The sequence below is a fragment of the Tursiops truncatus genome, chromosome 7, assembly GCF_011762595.2.
Source record: "Tursiops truncatus isolate mTurTru1 chromosome 7, mTurTru1.mat.Y, whole genome shotgun sequence".
In the NCBI taxonomy this organism is placed as follows: Eukaryota; Metazoa; Chordata; class Mammalia; order Artiodactyla; family Delphinidae; genus Tursiops; species Tursiops truncatus.
In genome coordinates this window covers 25009403-25027991 of record NC_047040.1, presented here as the reverse complement: position 1 = coordinate 25027991, position 18589 = coordinate 25009403, and the positions used below count along the sequence as shown (strand labels likewise).

Sequence of the window (18589 nt, the reverse complement as noted above, 5' to 3'; positions counted from 1 at the left end):
TAACCCCATCCTGTCTGAGCAAAGAACAGACGCCGTCCGGAGACCTACACGCAGAGGCAGGGCCAAATCCAAAGCTGAGCCCCTGGGAGCTGTGAGAACAAAGAAGAGAAAGGGAAATCTCTCCCAGCAGCCTCAGAAGCAGCAGATTAAAGCTCCACAATCAACTTGATGTACCCTGCATCTGTGGAATACGTGAATAGACAACCAATCATCCCAAATTAAGAAGGTGGACTTTGAGAGCAAGATTTATGATTTTTTCCCCTTCTCCTCTTTTTGTGAGTGTGTAAGAGTATGCTTCTGTGAGAGATTATGTCTGTATAGCTTTGCTTCCACCATTTCTCCTAGGGTTCTATCCGTCCGTTTTATTTATTTTTTTCTTTCTTAATAATTATTTTTTTATTTTAATAACTTTATTATATTTTATCTGACTTTATTTTATTTTACTTTATCTTCTTTCTTTTTATTCTTTCTTCCCTCCTTCCTTCCTTCCTCTCTCCCTCCCTCCCTCCTTTCATTCATTCATTCTTTCTTTCTTCTTCTACTAATTCTTTCTTTCTACTTTTTCTCCCTTTTATTCTGAGCCGTATGGATGAAAGTCTCTTGGTGCTGCAGTCAGGAGTCAGTGCTGTGCCTCTGAGGTGGGAGAGCCAACTTCAGGACACTGGTCCACAAGGGACCTCCCAGCTCCACATAATATCAAATGGCGAAAATCTCCCAGAGATCTCCATCTCAACACCAACACTCAGCTTCACTCAACGACCAGCAAGCTACAGTGCTGGACATCCTATGCCAAACAACTAGCAAGACAGGAACACAACCTCACCCATTAGCAGAGAGGCTGCCTAAAATCATAATAAGTCCACAGATACCCCAAAACACACCACCAGACGTGGACCTGCCCACCAGAAAGACAAGATCCAGCCTCATCCACCAGAACACAGGCACTAGTCCCCTCCACCAGGAAGCCTACACAACCCACTGAACTAACCTTAGCCACTGGGGACAGACACCAAAAACAATGGGAACTACGAACCTGCAGCCTGAAAAAAGGAGATCCCAAACACAGTAAGATGAGCAAAATGAGAAGACAGAAAAACATACAGCAGATGAAGGAGCAAGATAAAAACCCACCAGACCTAACAAATGAAGAGGAAATAGGCAGTTTACCCGAAAAAGAATTCAGAATAATGATAGCAAAGATGATCCAAAATCTTGGAAATAGAATGGACAAAATGCAAGAAACATTTAACAAGGACCTAGAAGAACTAAAGATGAAACAAGCAATGATGAACAACACAATAAATGAAATGAAAACTACTCTAGATGGGATCAATAACAGAATAACTGAGGCAGAAGAACGGATAAGTGACCTGGAAGATAAAATAGTGGAAATAACTACTGCAGAGCAGAATAAAGAAAAAAGAATGAAAAGAACTGAGGACAGTCTCAGAGACCTCTGGGACAACATTAAACGCACCAACATTCAAATTATAGGAGTTCCAGAATAACAAGAGAAAAAGAAAGGGACTGAGAAAATATTTGAAGAGATTAAAGTTGAAAACTTCCCTAATATGGGAAAGGAAATAGTTAATCAAGTCCAGGAAGCACAGAGAGTCCCATACAGGATAAGTGCAAGGAGAAATACACCAAGACACATATTAATCAAACTGTCAAAAATTAAATACAAAGAAAACATATTAAAAGCAGTAAGGGAAAAACAACAAATAACACACAAGGGAATCCCCATAAGGTTAACAGCTGATTTTTCAGCAGAAACTCTGCAAGCCAGAAGGGACTGGCAGGACATATTTAAAGTGATGAAGGAGAAAAACCTGCAACCAATATTACACTACCCAGCAAGGATCTCATTCAGATTCGATGGAGAAGTTAAAACCTTCACAGATGAGCAAAAGCTGAGAGAGTTCAGCACCACCAAACCAGCTTTACAGCAACTGCTAAAGGAACTTCTCTAGGCAAGAAACACAAGAGAAGGAAAAGACCTACAATAACGAACCCAAAACAATTAAGAAAATGGGAATAGGAACATACATATCGATAATTACCTTAAATGTAAATGGATTAAATGCTCCCACCAAAAGACACAGATTGGCTGAATGGATACAAAAACAAGACCCATATATTTGCTGTCTACAAGAGACCCACTTCAGACCTAGAGACATGTACAGACTGAAAGTAAGGGGATGGAAAAAGATATTTCATGCAAATGGAAACCAAAAGAAGCTGGAGTAGCAATTCTCATATCAGAAAAAATAGACTTTAAAATAAAGACTATTAGAAGAGACAAAGAAGGACACTACATAATGATCAAGGGATCGATCCAAGAAGAAGATATAACAATTTTAAATATTTAGGCACCCAATATAGGAGCACCTCAATACATAAGGCAAATGGTAACAGCCATAAAAGGGGAAATCGACAGTAACACATTCATAGTAGGGGACTTTAACACCCCACTTTCACCAATGGACAGATCATCCAAAATGAAAATAAATAAGGAAACACAAGCTTTAAATAATACATTAAACAAGATGGACTTAATTGATATTTATAGGACATTCCATCCAAAAACAGCAGAATACACATTCTTCTCAAGTGCTCATGGAACATTCTCCAGGATAGATCATATCTTGGGTCACAAGTCAAGCCTTGGTTAATTTAAGAAAATTGAAATTGTTCCAAGTATCTTTTCCGACCACAATGTTATAAGACTAGATATCAATTACAGGGAAAAGATCTGTAAAAAATACAAACACATGGAGGCTAAACACATGGAGGGATAAACCCATGCACATATGGTCACCTTATCTTTGATAAAGGAGGCAGGAATATACAGTGGAGAAAGGACAGCCTCTTCAATAAGTGGTGCTGGGAAAACTGGACAGGTACATGTAAAAGTATGAGATTAGATCACTCCCTAACACCATACACAAAAATAAGCTCAAAATAGATTAAAGACCTAAATGTAAGGCCAGAAACTATCAAACTCTTAGAGGAAAACATAGACAGAACACTCTATGACATAAATCACAGCAAGATCCTTTTTGCCCCACCTCCTAGAGAAATGGAAATAAAAACAAAAATTAACAAATGGGACCTAATGAAACTTCAAAGATTTTGAACAGCAAAGGAAACCATAAATAAGACCAAAGACAACCCTCAGAATGGGAGAAAATATTTGCAAATGAAGCAACTGACAAAGGATTAATCTCCAAAGTTTATAAGCAGCTCATGCAGCTCAATAACAAAAAAACAAACAACCCAATCCAAAAATGGGCAGAAGACCTAAATAGACATTTCTCCAAAGAAGATATACAGACTGCCAACAAACACATGAAAGAATGCTCAACTTCATTAATCATTAGAGAAATGCAAATCAGAACTACAATGAGATATCATCTCACACCAATCAGAATGGCCATCATCAAAAAATCTAGAAACAATAAATGTTGGAGAGGGTGTGGAGAAAAGGGAACCCTCTTGCACTGTTGGTGGGAATGTAAATTGATACAGCCACTGTGGAGAACAGTGTGGAGGTTCCTTATAAAACTACAAATAGAACTACCATATGACCCAGCAATCCCACTACTGGACATATACCCTCAGAAAACCATAATTCAAAAAGAGTCATGTACCAAAATGTTCATTGCAGCTCTATTTACAATAGCCCGGAGATGGAAACAACCTAAGTGTCCATCACTGGATGAATGGATAAAGAAGATGTGGCACATATATACAATGGAATATTACTCAGCCATAAAAAGAAACGAAATTGAGCTATTTGTAATGAGGTGGATATACCTAGAGTCTGTCATACAGAGTGAAGTAAGTCAGAAACAGAAAGACAAATACCGTATGCTAACACATATATATGGAATTTAAGAAAAAAAAATGTCATGAAGAACGTAGTGGTAAGACAGGAATAAAGACACAGACCTACTAGAGAATGGACTTGAGGATATGGGGAGGGCGAAGGGTAAGCTGTAACAAAGCGAGAGAGAGGCATAGACATATATACGCTACCAAACATAAGGTAGATAGCTAGTGGGAAGCAGCCGCATAGCACAGGGAGATCAGCTCGGTGCTTTGTGACCGCTTGGAGGCGTGGGATAGGGAGGGTGGGAGGGAGGGAGACGCAAGAGGGAAGAGATATGGGAACATATGTATATGTATAACTGATTCACTTTGTTATAAAGCAGAAACTAACACACCACTGTAAAGCAATTATACTCCAATAAAGATGTAAAAAAAATATATTTTAGTTTTATCATTGTATTTATTTCTAGCAAAGCAAATTTCTTTATTCTGAAAAACACATTTTGATAAAACTATTAACTCGTAATAGTTAATTATCAACAAAGTAACTAGCAACTTGGGCGTATAGATAGCTCTTCTGACACTGTATTCTACTTCCAGAGTACAGAGTTTGAACTGATTCTATAGAAAATATTTTTTAAAAGGCTACTTAGATCAAAATCTTAGTTTAATAAAGTGTGAGGAGGGAGGAGAATAAAAGTGGCTTATCAGGACACCTAATTTTGAGATGACTTTTCCTTTGTACATTTTTTTAATCAAGGTGGGGTTTTTTTCTTTTATATATTTCTCTTACATATACTTAAAGGAGAACTTTAAGAGAAATGTCACTGCGTAATTTCCTTTCCATTTTCTCTTCCCTGCTTAGAAAGAGCACCTACAATTGCCGAAAGAATCACCTCTAAATAGAACATAATTTGTTCGTGCCAGGCAGCAAAGAATTAAATAAAAGTTGCATAGGGTTGCTTGCAACAATCTAGGCTTGAAAGATTGCTAAGTGGGTTAGCAGCTTGATCTCCTTATTCATCTTTCCCCAGCTCATTGTAGGGATGCTGGCTCCCCTGCTCCAACCCTCCAGCGTAACTAGTAGTCTTTCGCCCACCTCTGCTCCAACCTGCAAAATAAAAGTGGCGTAGTGAGTGGAACCGATAGGAGAGGGAAGACGTCTGAAACTTCTTTGCAAATGGTATGAAAGGGAAAACCTGAATACACCATTTTCAGTTACTTTTTTCTTTCAGTTCCTAGCTTTCTCTAAGTGATGAGAAATTAGAGAAGAAAAGGAAAATGTAAGCTCTTTAAATTCTACTTAATTGTGCAATTGAGTTTCAGGGAAAAAGTTACATTAGTAAGCAGGAATAAGCATGTAAGGAAATCCATGAATGATGGTTGTAGAACAGGACACAGACATAAACATAATCACTTTTAACCCATTACAGAGTAAACAAATCAGAGAAAAATAGTAGAGTGGATTCAGCACAATTTTCATTCAATTCTACATAGTTGCTTTAAACATCAGTATACAAACAGGGCTTTAGGTTTAAAAAAAAATCAACCATGGAATGCTCTGTAATCTCTTTCATATTAATCAAGTACTTGTTATTTGAGTCCACATAGAATTTTATTTGGTTTGGATAAGTTTCAAACTTTCTGAAAATTTAAGTCAATTTTGATCAACTTAGCATTTCAACCCCTACATCTAATTCTTCCAAGCTTAGAATTATTTGCAAATCCTCTTATAGCAGGATGACTCAAAACATTACATAGGGGGACATTTTTTTAAATTGTAGAAAAAATAGAATAAAAAATGTGGAAGATCACCAGAGGTCTCTTACTGACAGTCACTTACGTTAATGTTCCTAGCTTTACATTTCAAATATTTTTTTTTATTGTGGAAAAATATGCATAACATAAATTTTACATCTTAACTGTTTTTAAGTGTACAGGTTGGGGTACTAATACACTCACATTGTTGTATAACAATTACCACCATCTACCCCATAACTCTTTCCATCTCATAAAACTGAAATATACTCATTAAACAATAGCTCCCCATTCTCCCTGCACCTCCAGCCCCTGCAACCACCACTATATTTTCTGTCTTTATGATTTTGACTACTCTAAGTATTGCATATAAGTAAGGATCATATGGTATGTGTCTTCTTGTGACTGGTTTATTTCACTTAGCATAATTTCCTCAAGGTTCAGCCCGGTTGTAGTGTATGTCAGAATTTCCTGCTTTTCAAGGCAGAATAACATTCCATTGTATGTATATACCACCTTTTGCCTATCCATTCACCCATCTATAAGATACTTGGGAAAGATTTATTTTTGATTATATTACTTTTATTAGATTTTCTGTGATTGTTACCCAATTCAAAGTGTGTAGCTCTTATTACTTTTTTTTTCCAATAAAAAAGACATTATTCATTGCTAAAGATCTCTAATTCCAAAAACTTTCCATTTCTAAAAATGTTAGGAGACTTCAAAGAAAAGCTGATTATTCTGATTGCATGGCCTTTTTCCACTCTGAACAGTGTGAAAACCATTTTCATAATATCAGCAACTTTTAGTTAAGTAATGATATATTTTTTCAATGAAAATTTCCATAAGTGAAAAGACTTGTTAAAATCTAAAGTAATCTCAGACAAACAATAAAATCTTGATGGCTGCCCTTAACTTGACAATTTGAACCTAGAGACCTGCTATTTCATAAAATTTTGATCTTTTCACACCATTCACTGGAAGAAAGCGAGTCCTTATTGCTAAAAATTTATCTCAGCCACCCCAAATGGGACTCTTAATATCTACCTTACAGACTTTCTATAAGAATTAGAAATACAGTTCTTTCAATGCATGTCATATATCAGGCCCAAAAGGTCACAGGCCCTTAAAGCATTGCTATAGTTATCAATGAAATTAGTGAAGGAAGTTTCACATGACAACAGAGCGCTACATATTCTCTAAGAGGGGACTCATGTATTTGGTGGTCGCTCATTTGCAGCAAGCCTATATATTCTACATCAATTTTGAATCAGCATAGGTCTGAGATGTCTTAATCATAATAGGCTTTGCTAATCATTTTACTAGCATAGAAATTCTACACCAGATCAGTGCTACTTAAACCTGTCGCTAGAATCAATTAAAGAACTTTGATGATAGGTAGCCTCCCATCCTTAAACCAAACTTACCCAGTGAGAATCTCTGGGAGTAGATTCTGACAAATGTCCAAGTTTGGAAAACATTAATCTACTTATCATTGGACATAAAAACCCTTGCCTTTTGTAATGCTAGACCATGATACACAACATCTCTGCTATTTCCTTCCAACAAGCTATGGTCATGAAGATTTATTTGAAGGTAGAAATTTGAACATTTTAAGAGCTAGAGCAGTATGCTTGTGGGGTACAGAGGAATCAATCTTTGGGCAGAAACTCAGTTTACTTTGAGAGGGTAAAAGAGGCTTACTCTGTAAGCAAGGCTTTTAGTGAAAGGCTAAACAGATAGGTAACTTCTATCTGTTATTCTTGAGGAAATCTTGAGTGTAAGAAGTTAACATGAATGCAGAAGCTAAGTATACTGTTCAATAATTTAAATGAAAAATGTTAGCAGAATATGACCCTGAAGATATTTTCCTCTATAAATTTTGAGTTAAACTGGCTTGTCTCTAAAGAGGTTATTCTTTCCTGAGTTGTGTGTATGTGTGCATGTGTGTGTGTGAGTGTGTGTGTGTGTGTGTGTATGTTTATTCACCATTTGCCCCAGAGGAGACTAGGGTCCATGATCAGTTCATACCATGTATGACGTGTATGCTTAATTTTCCTTTTGCATCCTTACAGGGAGAAATGATAAGCACTGTACTGGGCTTAGCCCAGCATTACCTACACAGGGCTACGATGTTCACACATGGTAGTAGTGTACTTAGCCGACTAGCTGACTGTCAGATTTTCTATAATTGTGAGAGCTGGTTCTTAAATGCAGCCATTACTAAATATTAAAATATATAAACCCACAATTTAAATTTTATTTAAAAAAGGCAATATATACTTAAAATTCATTATTTCCTGATTAGTTCACATCTATTGACTCTCTATGCTGGAAATACTACCTAAATGTATGCTAAGTGGGCATCTCTTCCAAAATCCACATTGGTTGCTAAAAAGGGATAACATCAGGAATGTTTACACCATGAAAATCAGCAAACTCTACAAATTGGCGTGTTTTCTTCTTTATTTTGTGAAGAGAGGTTATTAAACATTTACCGGCACGCTACTGACATGATATAATTTTAGACTGAAGAAATGATGCTTGGGGACATGTACTACTAAAACCTTTCTAAGGAAGCCACATTATATTCGATGCCTGGAGTGGGCATTATCTTATGCAATGAATTGATGTTTCTACTAATTCAGAAATAGAAAATGAAATGAGCCTTCATCTGGAGAAGGGGCAAAAAGCCTAGCAGACAATAAAAGAGTCGGTTCTTAAGGTTTACAAATGGTCAGAGGGTCCCAATAGTTAGGGATATCCTCACCTACAACACAAGAGCAGGAACACAAAAATCAAGTTTGGGCCTCTCTGTCCCTCAATAAACATTATTATTATTAGCAAAATCTTGTTAATAACTAATGTCATTTATGCTTTGAGGAAATTGGGGGTATAGTGGGTCTTCACAGCAGTTGAGGGACACAGTATAGCTGTGAGGTTTACTGTAGTCATTTGTGGCAGAAGCTGGGGTTGGCAGTAAGAGAACACAGCCAGAGTGGAGAGACTATGGAACTTATTCCAGATTTTAGGTGGTTTATATGTAAAAGGAAAGTGAAAACTAATTTATAATCATAAACTATTGAGGCCAATGTGTGTATATGTAAGTGTATGTGTGTGTGTACACACATTTATACAATATGGTTACTTTATAAGTATATATTATATGTAAATGCATATATATATATGATTTGCAATAAAATAAAGTACCCCATGATATGCATGACAAATATGAGAACTGAGCTGAGCTAGGAAAGGTCTATTGTGGGAGAATTCTTCCATTCTGCCACCCGGGGTTGAGGTAAAGTACCCCTGAGGAATATTCTATCACTTTCTAGAAAGCAAAGATCATACTTCTTTAATTTTATGTACATATACTATTTGATGAAAAAGTTAATTGAAAGAAAACTATTGCATTTGATGAAAATAAAGATTTGTCATAAAAAATTTATTCAAAAAGTGATACAATGCACTCTTATTCCAGGAAACTAAACAATAAGAAAACCAAGCTAGCAGATACTTTGTGCTTGTATCTTGTAACATTCTTACGTAACAGTTTATCCTGGAGTGAATTTCAGTCAACCTGGAAAACCTCTTCCTATAAATATAATGATAAAGGCCCTCTCAGATAAGGGTAAGATTCAAGTCCCTACTCTCTCACCAACAGATAAAAAACATGGCAGAACTGCCACTTGCTCTTATTTTCTTAAAATATATTCCTGGATTCTATTCTGTTTGCTAATATTTTGTTTAGAAAAATTGCATCTGAATTCAATAAGTGATTTTTAGTTCTTTTGTTTTGTCAGATGAGATTCATGAAGAATTTATTTTATACATCTTTTCAAAGAACTATCTTCTGGGTTCATGCAGATTCATTTAGGCTTTCTAATGCGTTTTCACATTTTTCTATTTCCCTAATTAAAACTTTTATCTTAAAACTTTTAAAAACAATATGCATAATTTGATTCTATATATGCATTTATGTAGAAGTGGATATGTGTGTATATAATACACAGGAACTGAAGCTGTATTGAAATGCACTGTGGGCAAATTTTGTTTTTTATTCTACTACAAAATTCTAAACTTTGAAGAGTGCATGTATTTTACGTAACTATTTTAACACTGAAGGAGTAGCAACAGGTGATAAACTAAGAAAATCAAGTTTAACTGTATTTTGACATCCGATTATTTTCTAGTTCAACAAAATTATCTAGATAGGACACAACATGCAGTATTAGTTAGGAGCAGACAATTATTAAGATATGTAAGAGTCATTAAAAGAAAAATATAGTTTTAAGTTTTACTAATTTTTTTTTTTTTTTTTTTTTTTTTTTGCGGTACGCGGGCCTCTCACTGTTGTGGCCTCTCCCGTTGCGGAGCACAGGCTCCGGACGCGCAGGCTCAGCGGCCATGGCTCACGGGCCCAGCCGCTCCGCGGCATGTGGGATCTTCCCGGACCGGGACACGAAGCTGTGTCCCGTGCATCGGCAGGCGGGCTCTCAACCACTGCGCCACCAGGGAAGCCTGAAGGGAGCTGCTTTCAAGGAGGACTCAGGGCTCCCTGACAAGCCATGCTTTTAAGCATGTTGACATTCCTAGCCCAGGTGCTTCCAGTAGGAGGCCTCTTTTTCAAGTGCCTGCCTTGGGTGCCTTTGCTGAAATGTCCTTAGAGGGGTGGGGGGAACCCACTCTGGCTCATTACTCAGTACTTTCCCACTCTCAGCCCTTTCCCCTCTCCCTCCCTCCCCTCTCCCTTCTGGCCCCCAGATCCATAAAACTTCAGGCAGGAGCCTTTGCTTGGGGGCTCCCTCAGCAGTGAGACAATTTCCTGTGTTTGTGTTGATCAGTCTGATCCATCTGACTCTCTCCTGGAGCTGTTCCATGGTGAAAAATGGCACGGTGGAGGACTTGGTCCTTTTTCCACTGCAGCTTCTTGCTTATACTATTGCCTTAAGTGATTAAAAGCTTGAGTGTTACCTTCTTTTTGGTTCTTTGTCTTAACTGACCACCATGAAATCTAGCGGCTCAGCTCAGCTCTTGACGCTCTCCTTTTATAGTCGTGGAAATGGAGATGCTGAGAGCATAAGTGACTTGCCCAAGGTCACATAACTAGTAAGAGGCAATGTTAGATTTCAAACAAGCCTGTTAGCCTCCTAAATCCATTCTCTTAACTATACATCTTCTTCTTGGAAAATATCGTTGTCTATTTTTCCATGTTCAGGTTCTGATCTACTTCCATTTGCTTAATTATTAGAGGGCAAGTAATTTCCATCATTTTGATATTCTCATGTTGATGAGCGTTATTATAGAGCTCCAGGTAAGTGAAACATAACTCACTATATGATTTTTTTTCACTCTGAAGGGCAGCTTGTTGCACAGGCCCTATTGACATAGCTATTCAAGGATGTTAGAATGTTAGAGAAGTCTTGCTAGGGATCTGTACAAGAAAAAAGACACTCGTCTCTACTTTATCCTGCTAAAGTTTAGACTGAAGTATCTCAAATATTTTGAAAAATACAATTTGGTTAAAATTATTCCAAAATAACATATTTTGAAAGAAGTAGTATCATTTAAAAATTGTTTTTACACACACTTCAAACCTTTTCCTCATTGTTTCAATTATAGCCAAAAAGTATGTCAATAAAAAGCCAGGTTGCTCTTGAAAACATTGCACTTTTCTGCTTTAAGAATTAGTACTCAGTCCATTCTCTACATCTGTGTCCTTATTCCTGCCCCACCCCTAGGTTCATCAGAATTTTTTTTTTTTTTTAGATTCAGGGAGATCAGCTCGGTGCTTTGTGACCACCTAGAGGGGTGGGGTGGGGATATGGGGATATATGTATACATAGAGCTGATTCACTTTGTTATACAGCAGAAACTAACACAACATTGTAAAGCAATTATACTCCAATAAAGATGTGAAAAAAAAAAAAAAAGAATTAGTATTGTACCAAAACCCAAAAGCATACGTTAAGAAATACTTTGCAAAATATCACTTAAGAATGAATTATCCTTAAATTCTTTGTCAAAATTATGTGATTTGAACATATTTACAATTATTAAACAAATCAGTGTCTCCAAACACTAAAGGAAAAGTAGACACATATTTTATCTTATAATTATTATAAATATAATAAAATATAAATAGAACATAAATATAATTAATAGAAATAGTGTAACATAATTATATAAGTATAAATTAAATTAAGCATATACATGTGTATTGCCATCTTTACCTGAAATAGACTTGAAATGGATAAAATACCTGTCTGTGGATTATAATTTATTCTTCACATCCATTCTCTTAAATATAAGTGATGGATGGAATAAAATATAACTTGAATTCATCTGATTTTCCTATTTATGACCTGATCTATTTCATTTATTTATCTATTTATTCAGTATATATCTGTTATCCATCTATCATGTGCTAGAACAGAGGACAGGATGATGAATTGGACCTTGTGCACAAGGACTTTTCATTTTAGAGTGAGACAATGCTAGGGTTCAGCACTGCTTATTATAGGGTTACACAGGAAAAGTTACCTAATCTCGCTTATAGAAGAGAACACTTCTTAGAAGAGATAACAACTGATGAGTATCTTAAAGTATGAATAAAATTTGCCCAGCAAACAAAAGAGGAAGGGCAGTGAAGACAAAGGAATTTTAAAAACTCATTCTATAGAGGGGGAAAATAAGTAGGAATCTGCTGAAAACTCCAAGTTGTTGGTTTTGACCCTACATTAGTCAGTTGCAGTGACAGTGTTTTTAGACAAGGTCATGGTTAGATTTCCATTAAATACAGCTCTTGCTGGCATTTTGTCAGGTGGAGTTGTCAGGACTGAAGGCAAGGGGAGTAGTTAAACACAGGGGCTCTTAACCAAGGGTTCTTGGGCCCCTAAAGGGGCTGTGGATAGAATTTATGAGGTTCTTGAACTTGATGGGGGAAATGTTACATTAGTTTTGAGTCTCACATTTAAGTCTTTAAACCATGTTGAGTTAATTTTATATATAGCATAAGATAAAAATCTAACTTCATTTTTGTGTCTGTGGCTATCCAGTTTTCCCAACACCATTTGTTAAAGTGACTTCCCTTTTTAAAATAATATTTATGCCAATTACTATTTCAAACTGTATTACATATTAATCCCACTGTTAGAATACTTTATGTAATATAATAATAAAGAAGTGTATTACTATATCACATAAAGTATGCTGATAGGTGTATTTCAATTTAATTTATTTTGTTGTAATCCTTTATAATTTATTTTATAAATTTATTGATTTTATACATATTAATTGATGATATAAAATATTCATTTTGAGCCTATTTATTTATTTTAAATATTATGAGAAGGGGGCTATGGGTTCACCAGACTGCTACAAGGGTCATGTCCTCAAAAAATATTAAGAATTCAGAGACTGTTCCAAGAATTCAGGCAACAGACGAAGTCTTGAACTAGAGCAATGGTATTAAAAAATATGTACAATGAAGAAATAGGCAAATTCAGCATGATTTAGCAATTAAATAAATGTCAAGAACCAAAGATAAGGTGAACTCAGTGATGCCTACCAACGTCTTAACTTGGGTGATTTGATTGGTTGGTGGTGGGTAGTTCTGGTACTTAGTGGGGAAGCTGAATTTTAAACCATGAGAACAGCCAGTAATCACCCATGGGGAGAAGGCAAGTGAAGAAACTGACTCAGGATAAAGCCATGGAAAACCAATATTCAAGGCCATCCAATTTATTATTATCAGATATGGTATCATGCACTGTATATAATGTGTCAGCAAATAAAACTCATATGTAAAGAATAAAACTTCAACAAGCAATTGGTGGTTAATCTGTAAAGAATCATTTGTTATGATTCTACTCTGCATTTATAGTTTTTGTACCTGCAATTATTTGCATGCAAAAAAAATACAGCTACTGGTGCCTAATTATAGCCACAAACATCCAAATTTGCCCTCAAAAGAATAACACAAAGAGATACCATCTGTGAAAGTGCAGTAAATCCCTCACACCTTTCCTGCTCCACATCCTGTAAGGCTGGTGGACACATTCCCTTTGGCTTCTATCTTGGGCTTTATTCTTGCCTGATCTCATTCATGCATTATAGGCTAATAACTAATAATCTGAAAGTCAGTAGGCCTTTCCTCTTATCCAAACATTATGACTTTCCCCCCTCATATAAAGTGTACTGCGGTATGGGCAGACTGAAAAATGGAAGCCATGTCTGAAGCACATCATTTGCTTTGTTAGTGTGGACAGATTCAATTTTTCATTCACATGTAATTTTACAAGGTATGCAACTTGAACACTGTTGAACAGAGATGATATCTCATACAAATTTCTGCTTAAAGGTGACAAGCAAATTATGTTACTTTACTTTTTAAAGAAAGTTTTAGCCACTTATTAGAAACACAGTTGTCAGTTTTGTCAAGTATATTCATATTTCTTTGTTATTAGGACCATCAAGAAGTTTAATAATTGTCCCTTGGAATTTGATTTCCTACAAAAGTGCTATAACACAATCAGTACTATTGCAAATAATCATTGAACTGTATGAAGATAGTTATGATTTCAGATGGGAAACATATAATAATAGATGAGAAATATAAAACCCAGGGTAATTCTTGATAAAGATTCTGTTCTCATACATATGTCAGTAATAATAAATGTGGGGACAACATAGCCTGCTGTATAAAAGTGAAACAGATTCCCAGCAGAATAATTTCCAAAGGCTTTAATGAGAGTTCAAATATTACTTGCTTATCATTTAATCATATTAAACAGTTTGAATCTAATAAATCCTCTGTTGTAGAAATACTATACACTTTAAGAATGGGAAATTGGCTAGTTTATTAGGCTAATGACTAAAACCAGAATGTAATATATATTTCTTCTGTATGAAATATATATTTCTCCATTCTATTTATAGTGTTTAGAATTGTTATAAGGTACTACCATGAAGGTTTTAGGGGTAAATGAAGGCTTAGGAATTCTAAAATTTTCACTGGTTTTTATTTCTTATCTAAAAAATTCAGTGAATAGGAAAGTACATTTTTGTTCTACTACCTTTTTCTCAGTGGTATATGAGTCACAAAGAGTTGAAGTAGCAGTTACACACCAGCCTTAAGTTTATGGACAATGGGCCACATGCTTAGACATTAGAAATATGGTAAAATAATTTAGATTTAGCAAAAGGGATCAGGTTAAGACAATGAGAATTTGTAAAGGGGGAGTATCATTCTAAAAAGAGAGTTAATTAGAAGCAAAAAGAATGTCCTGTCATACATAAATAAACATTTCAATGGATGCAGTCAAAATTCAAAATACTATTAATGACATGATAAACATAAGCCATTCTTGTGAAAACAAGAGGTAGAAGAATCTTTTGAGACATTAAAAAGGATAAAGCTACTCACATCCTGAGCTACCATTTGTTGACACCAGAGTCAGGTTGGAAGGCCATGGATTCCGAACAATATCTTGCCAATGAATTGTGTCTGTATAACAAAGAAACTTGTTCTGGTCTACATAGACTCCACCGTTTAGGATTTCTGTATTAAAATAAACAAACAAACATAGATTTGTTGTCAAACTTTTTGATGATAAAAGGTAGTCAATAAAAATGATTTACTGTTAAGCTATTTTCAGTGTTAAATTACAGTTACTTTGTTAATAGCCAAGATATCTTTAAAAATATCTTTTTCCTGAGCCATATAGGTTGCAGAAATTTGAAAACATTGAACAATACAAAGAAAAACAACCACTCATAATTGAAGCACTCAGAGAGAAACACTCTTCACTTTTTGGTACAGATGCTATCAGTCTTTTTTAATTTCCTCTGAAATTGGAATAATATTGCGTATAATATTCATAATCTGCTAGTTTTGTTAATACTAACTGGTGAGTATTCAATGGTAATTAAATATTATTCTATGTTATTTCCAAGGAGCATATAATATGTCAGGGTATAACTTAAACAGTACTTACTTAACCAATCCCTTCTTATTGGTAATTTAACTTGTTTATCTCTGATTAGTTCTTTAAAATTCTTTCTATAAATAACATTCACAGATTGTGAATATTTTTAAGACAGATTGTTAATGTTTTTAAGACTTTTGCTACAAATTGTCAAATTTCCCTTAAAAATATTGTTTCAGTCAATGTGACATTGACAGGAATCAGTTAGGTAAGTAAGTAGTGCAAAGTGGAAGCCAAAATTAATGCTTCAATCACAAAAGTGTTCTTTGTTCATCCCAAAGGTAGTCAACAGAATTGCCAATTATTCGTTAAGAACAACACACAGCAAGATATCATAAAAACTCTCTGGTTCATTGGAATAAGGGCAAGATTGTGGGATTATGTGCATCAGAGCCAAGATTTACTTGATTCTCTATTTCACTACTCTAGCCTTAATCAACTAACTTGTCCTCTCTGAACAATGGCTGATCATATACATAGATTCTCATTCAGATAGCTTTAGATTATCCAGAAAAAATGTAGATATTCCCTCTGAAAATACTATTCTTATCATTTTAAGAAATTGGCAAGAAATACACATAGCATCTTCCTACCCAATATCTACCACATTTTTTCTTCTTGTCCAATACAAGAACAAGGTAAGAGAAATCATATATCAGTCCATAAAGCATCCAGATACAAATAACAAAAGTCCAATTAACAGTAATTTATATAGATAAGGGATGATTTTTCTCACATAATATGAAACCTATCGGAGGCAGTGTGGATATTAGTTTAGCTGTTCTGCAGTACCCACAACCTGCTATGTATGTTGGCTTTATTCATTCAAGGCATAAGATGGCTGCTGCATCTAAAGGTGTTTGTTTGAATTCAAGGCAAGGTAAAGACAGAAGAGCAAGCAGGAGACTTCCTCCTGGTGAAGCTTCGACTTTCGATTTGGAAAGACATGCTTTCCCCAAGGATTATGTCTGCATTACAATGGCCAGAACAATATCCCATGGCCATTCCTACTGCAAGAGAGGCTGAGTGAGCAAGTATGTAGGTGAACATATTGTTATTCAAACAAAAGCCAAATGTGCAGGGGTGTTAGTGAGGAAGAAGAGGTCCGTGATACTGGGAAGGCAACTAACTCCGTATCTTGTGCTGGCCTTAAGAAAATCACCTCTCCTGTGCAGTATCCCAAGCTAAACCTTTAAGAGTCCCCTTAAACCAAAAAGGGGCATAAAAGAATGAATGGGGGCTTCCCTGGTGGCGCAGTGGTTGAGAGTCCGCCTGTCGATGCAGGGCACACGTGTTCATGCCCCGGTCCGGGAAGATGCCACATGCCGCGGAGCGGCTGGGCCCGTGAGCCATGGCCGCTGGGCCTGCACGTCCGGAGCCTGTGCTCCGCAACAGGAGAGGCCACAACAGTGAGAGGCCCGCGTACCGCAGAAAAAAAAAAAAAAAAAAAAAAAAACACATAAAAAAGGTATTTGTGGAAGTAAGATTGGTGGTCACATATAAAATGCCTTAGTACTTTGCATATATAAAATCCTTCAGATTAATTTTGACATTTCAGGGGTTTCCACATTTAAAATCAATCCCATTTCCATCATTAATCCTTTCACTGACTATTGGATCCATTTCCTCAAGTGAGGGGAAAAAAAAAAAAAAAGAAACAAAAAGAAATTAGATAATGTTTCTACTTCTAAAACCCAGTTCATTCCTTTTCATGACCTAACAATACAACCTTCATCAAAGCAGAGGGGAGATGTAAGATGTAATAAAGATTGTGAAAATGGATTTCTACACTAATGTTTCGCATTAAGTCTCTATCTAAGAAATGTGACGATCTCATACTAATAGCTTTCTCATGAGACATTAGGTGATGCTCTTCTGCTCTAGGAATAATTCTTCATTAGGTGACAAAGAAAGGAGATTTTTCCTATCCAGGAAATGAAAGTTATTTTTCAGTCTACATTTGGAAAAGTTCTACTTAAAAAAAAATGTGAAGAGAAAAGGTAATAGCTCAAACATTGTAGAAAGAGTATATTTTTCAGGAGTTACATTTTAATTCAAATAGTTCATACTGACGGATCACAGTATCCATCTACAACTTCCTATCTAAAAATATTTGAATAGAATCAGATTATATTATACTGAATAATAATCTCATCAAATCCTGTTCTTCGATAAAAATTAATCTATTACCAATGTTGACATCTGTTTCTTAGAAATACTCTGTTCAAGAGCTTGGCTTATACTTGGAAAATGATTTAGAAAAGAGGCAATAATAATTCAAGTATAATCTTACATGTTAAAATTTTAAATTAAGACTACAATCATGATCAATCTGGATGAGACTTTTATTCTGAATTCAAAACCCAGCATCTGCTAGCAATTCTGGATCAAGGGGGATTTGTAAAGTTTTAGCATTTAATAATGTATATGTATATTTTCCCTGAAAATAGTCTTTTTTTCTGTTATGTTTGGCTTAGACCATAATCTGTAGTTGAATGTCATAACCTCACAATCAGAAAGTGTATATTTTATTGATATTTATAGAAGTTTTTATGTACATTTCATCTTACATTTTCTTTTGATCAACCTGATTACTTAAACGTGTCAGAAAATAATGTCAAAATTGCACTTATTCATTTATATGGTTTACATTATTTTATAAGTTTATACAGTGTTAAAATATTAATTTAATATGTTTCTGTGGGGAAATATTCAGTTAGATTTATTGCTGGACTAAGCAAATTCTAGGGAAATGTATTGACCTGCAAGAAAGTTGTTAAAAGACACAGATTATTTGCTGGACAAAAGGGATAGCTAATGTGTCTGCCTTCGCTGACTATAAAGGCTTTTTTAAAATTATATGTTTAGATTAGAAAAAGGGACAAAGATTGGAAAGAGAAAAGCTTGGTAAGATTTATCCAGGACGATACCAGAAAAGTGTCCGGCTGTACTTTAAATCTACCTTTGCTAACAGATTAGTTTCTATCAGTTTTACTAAAGATTTA

General features: G+C 35.4%; 1 protein-coding gene across 1 annotated transcript in view; it reads right to left on the bottom strand.

Annotated features, from left to right (window-relative positions):
- Nucleotides 1-18589, bottom strand: part of ERBB4 (erb-b2 receptor tyrosine kinase 4) — a 675494-nt gene that overhangs the window by 351858 nt on the left and 305047 nt on the right. The window contains exon 3 of the mRNA XM_033859813.2: nt 15023-15157. Within this exon, the coding sequence (XP_033715704.2) occupies nt 15023-15157 (135 nt within the window). The remainder of the gene's footprint in view (nt 1-15022; nt 15158-18589) is intronic.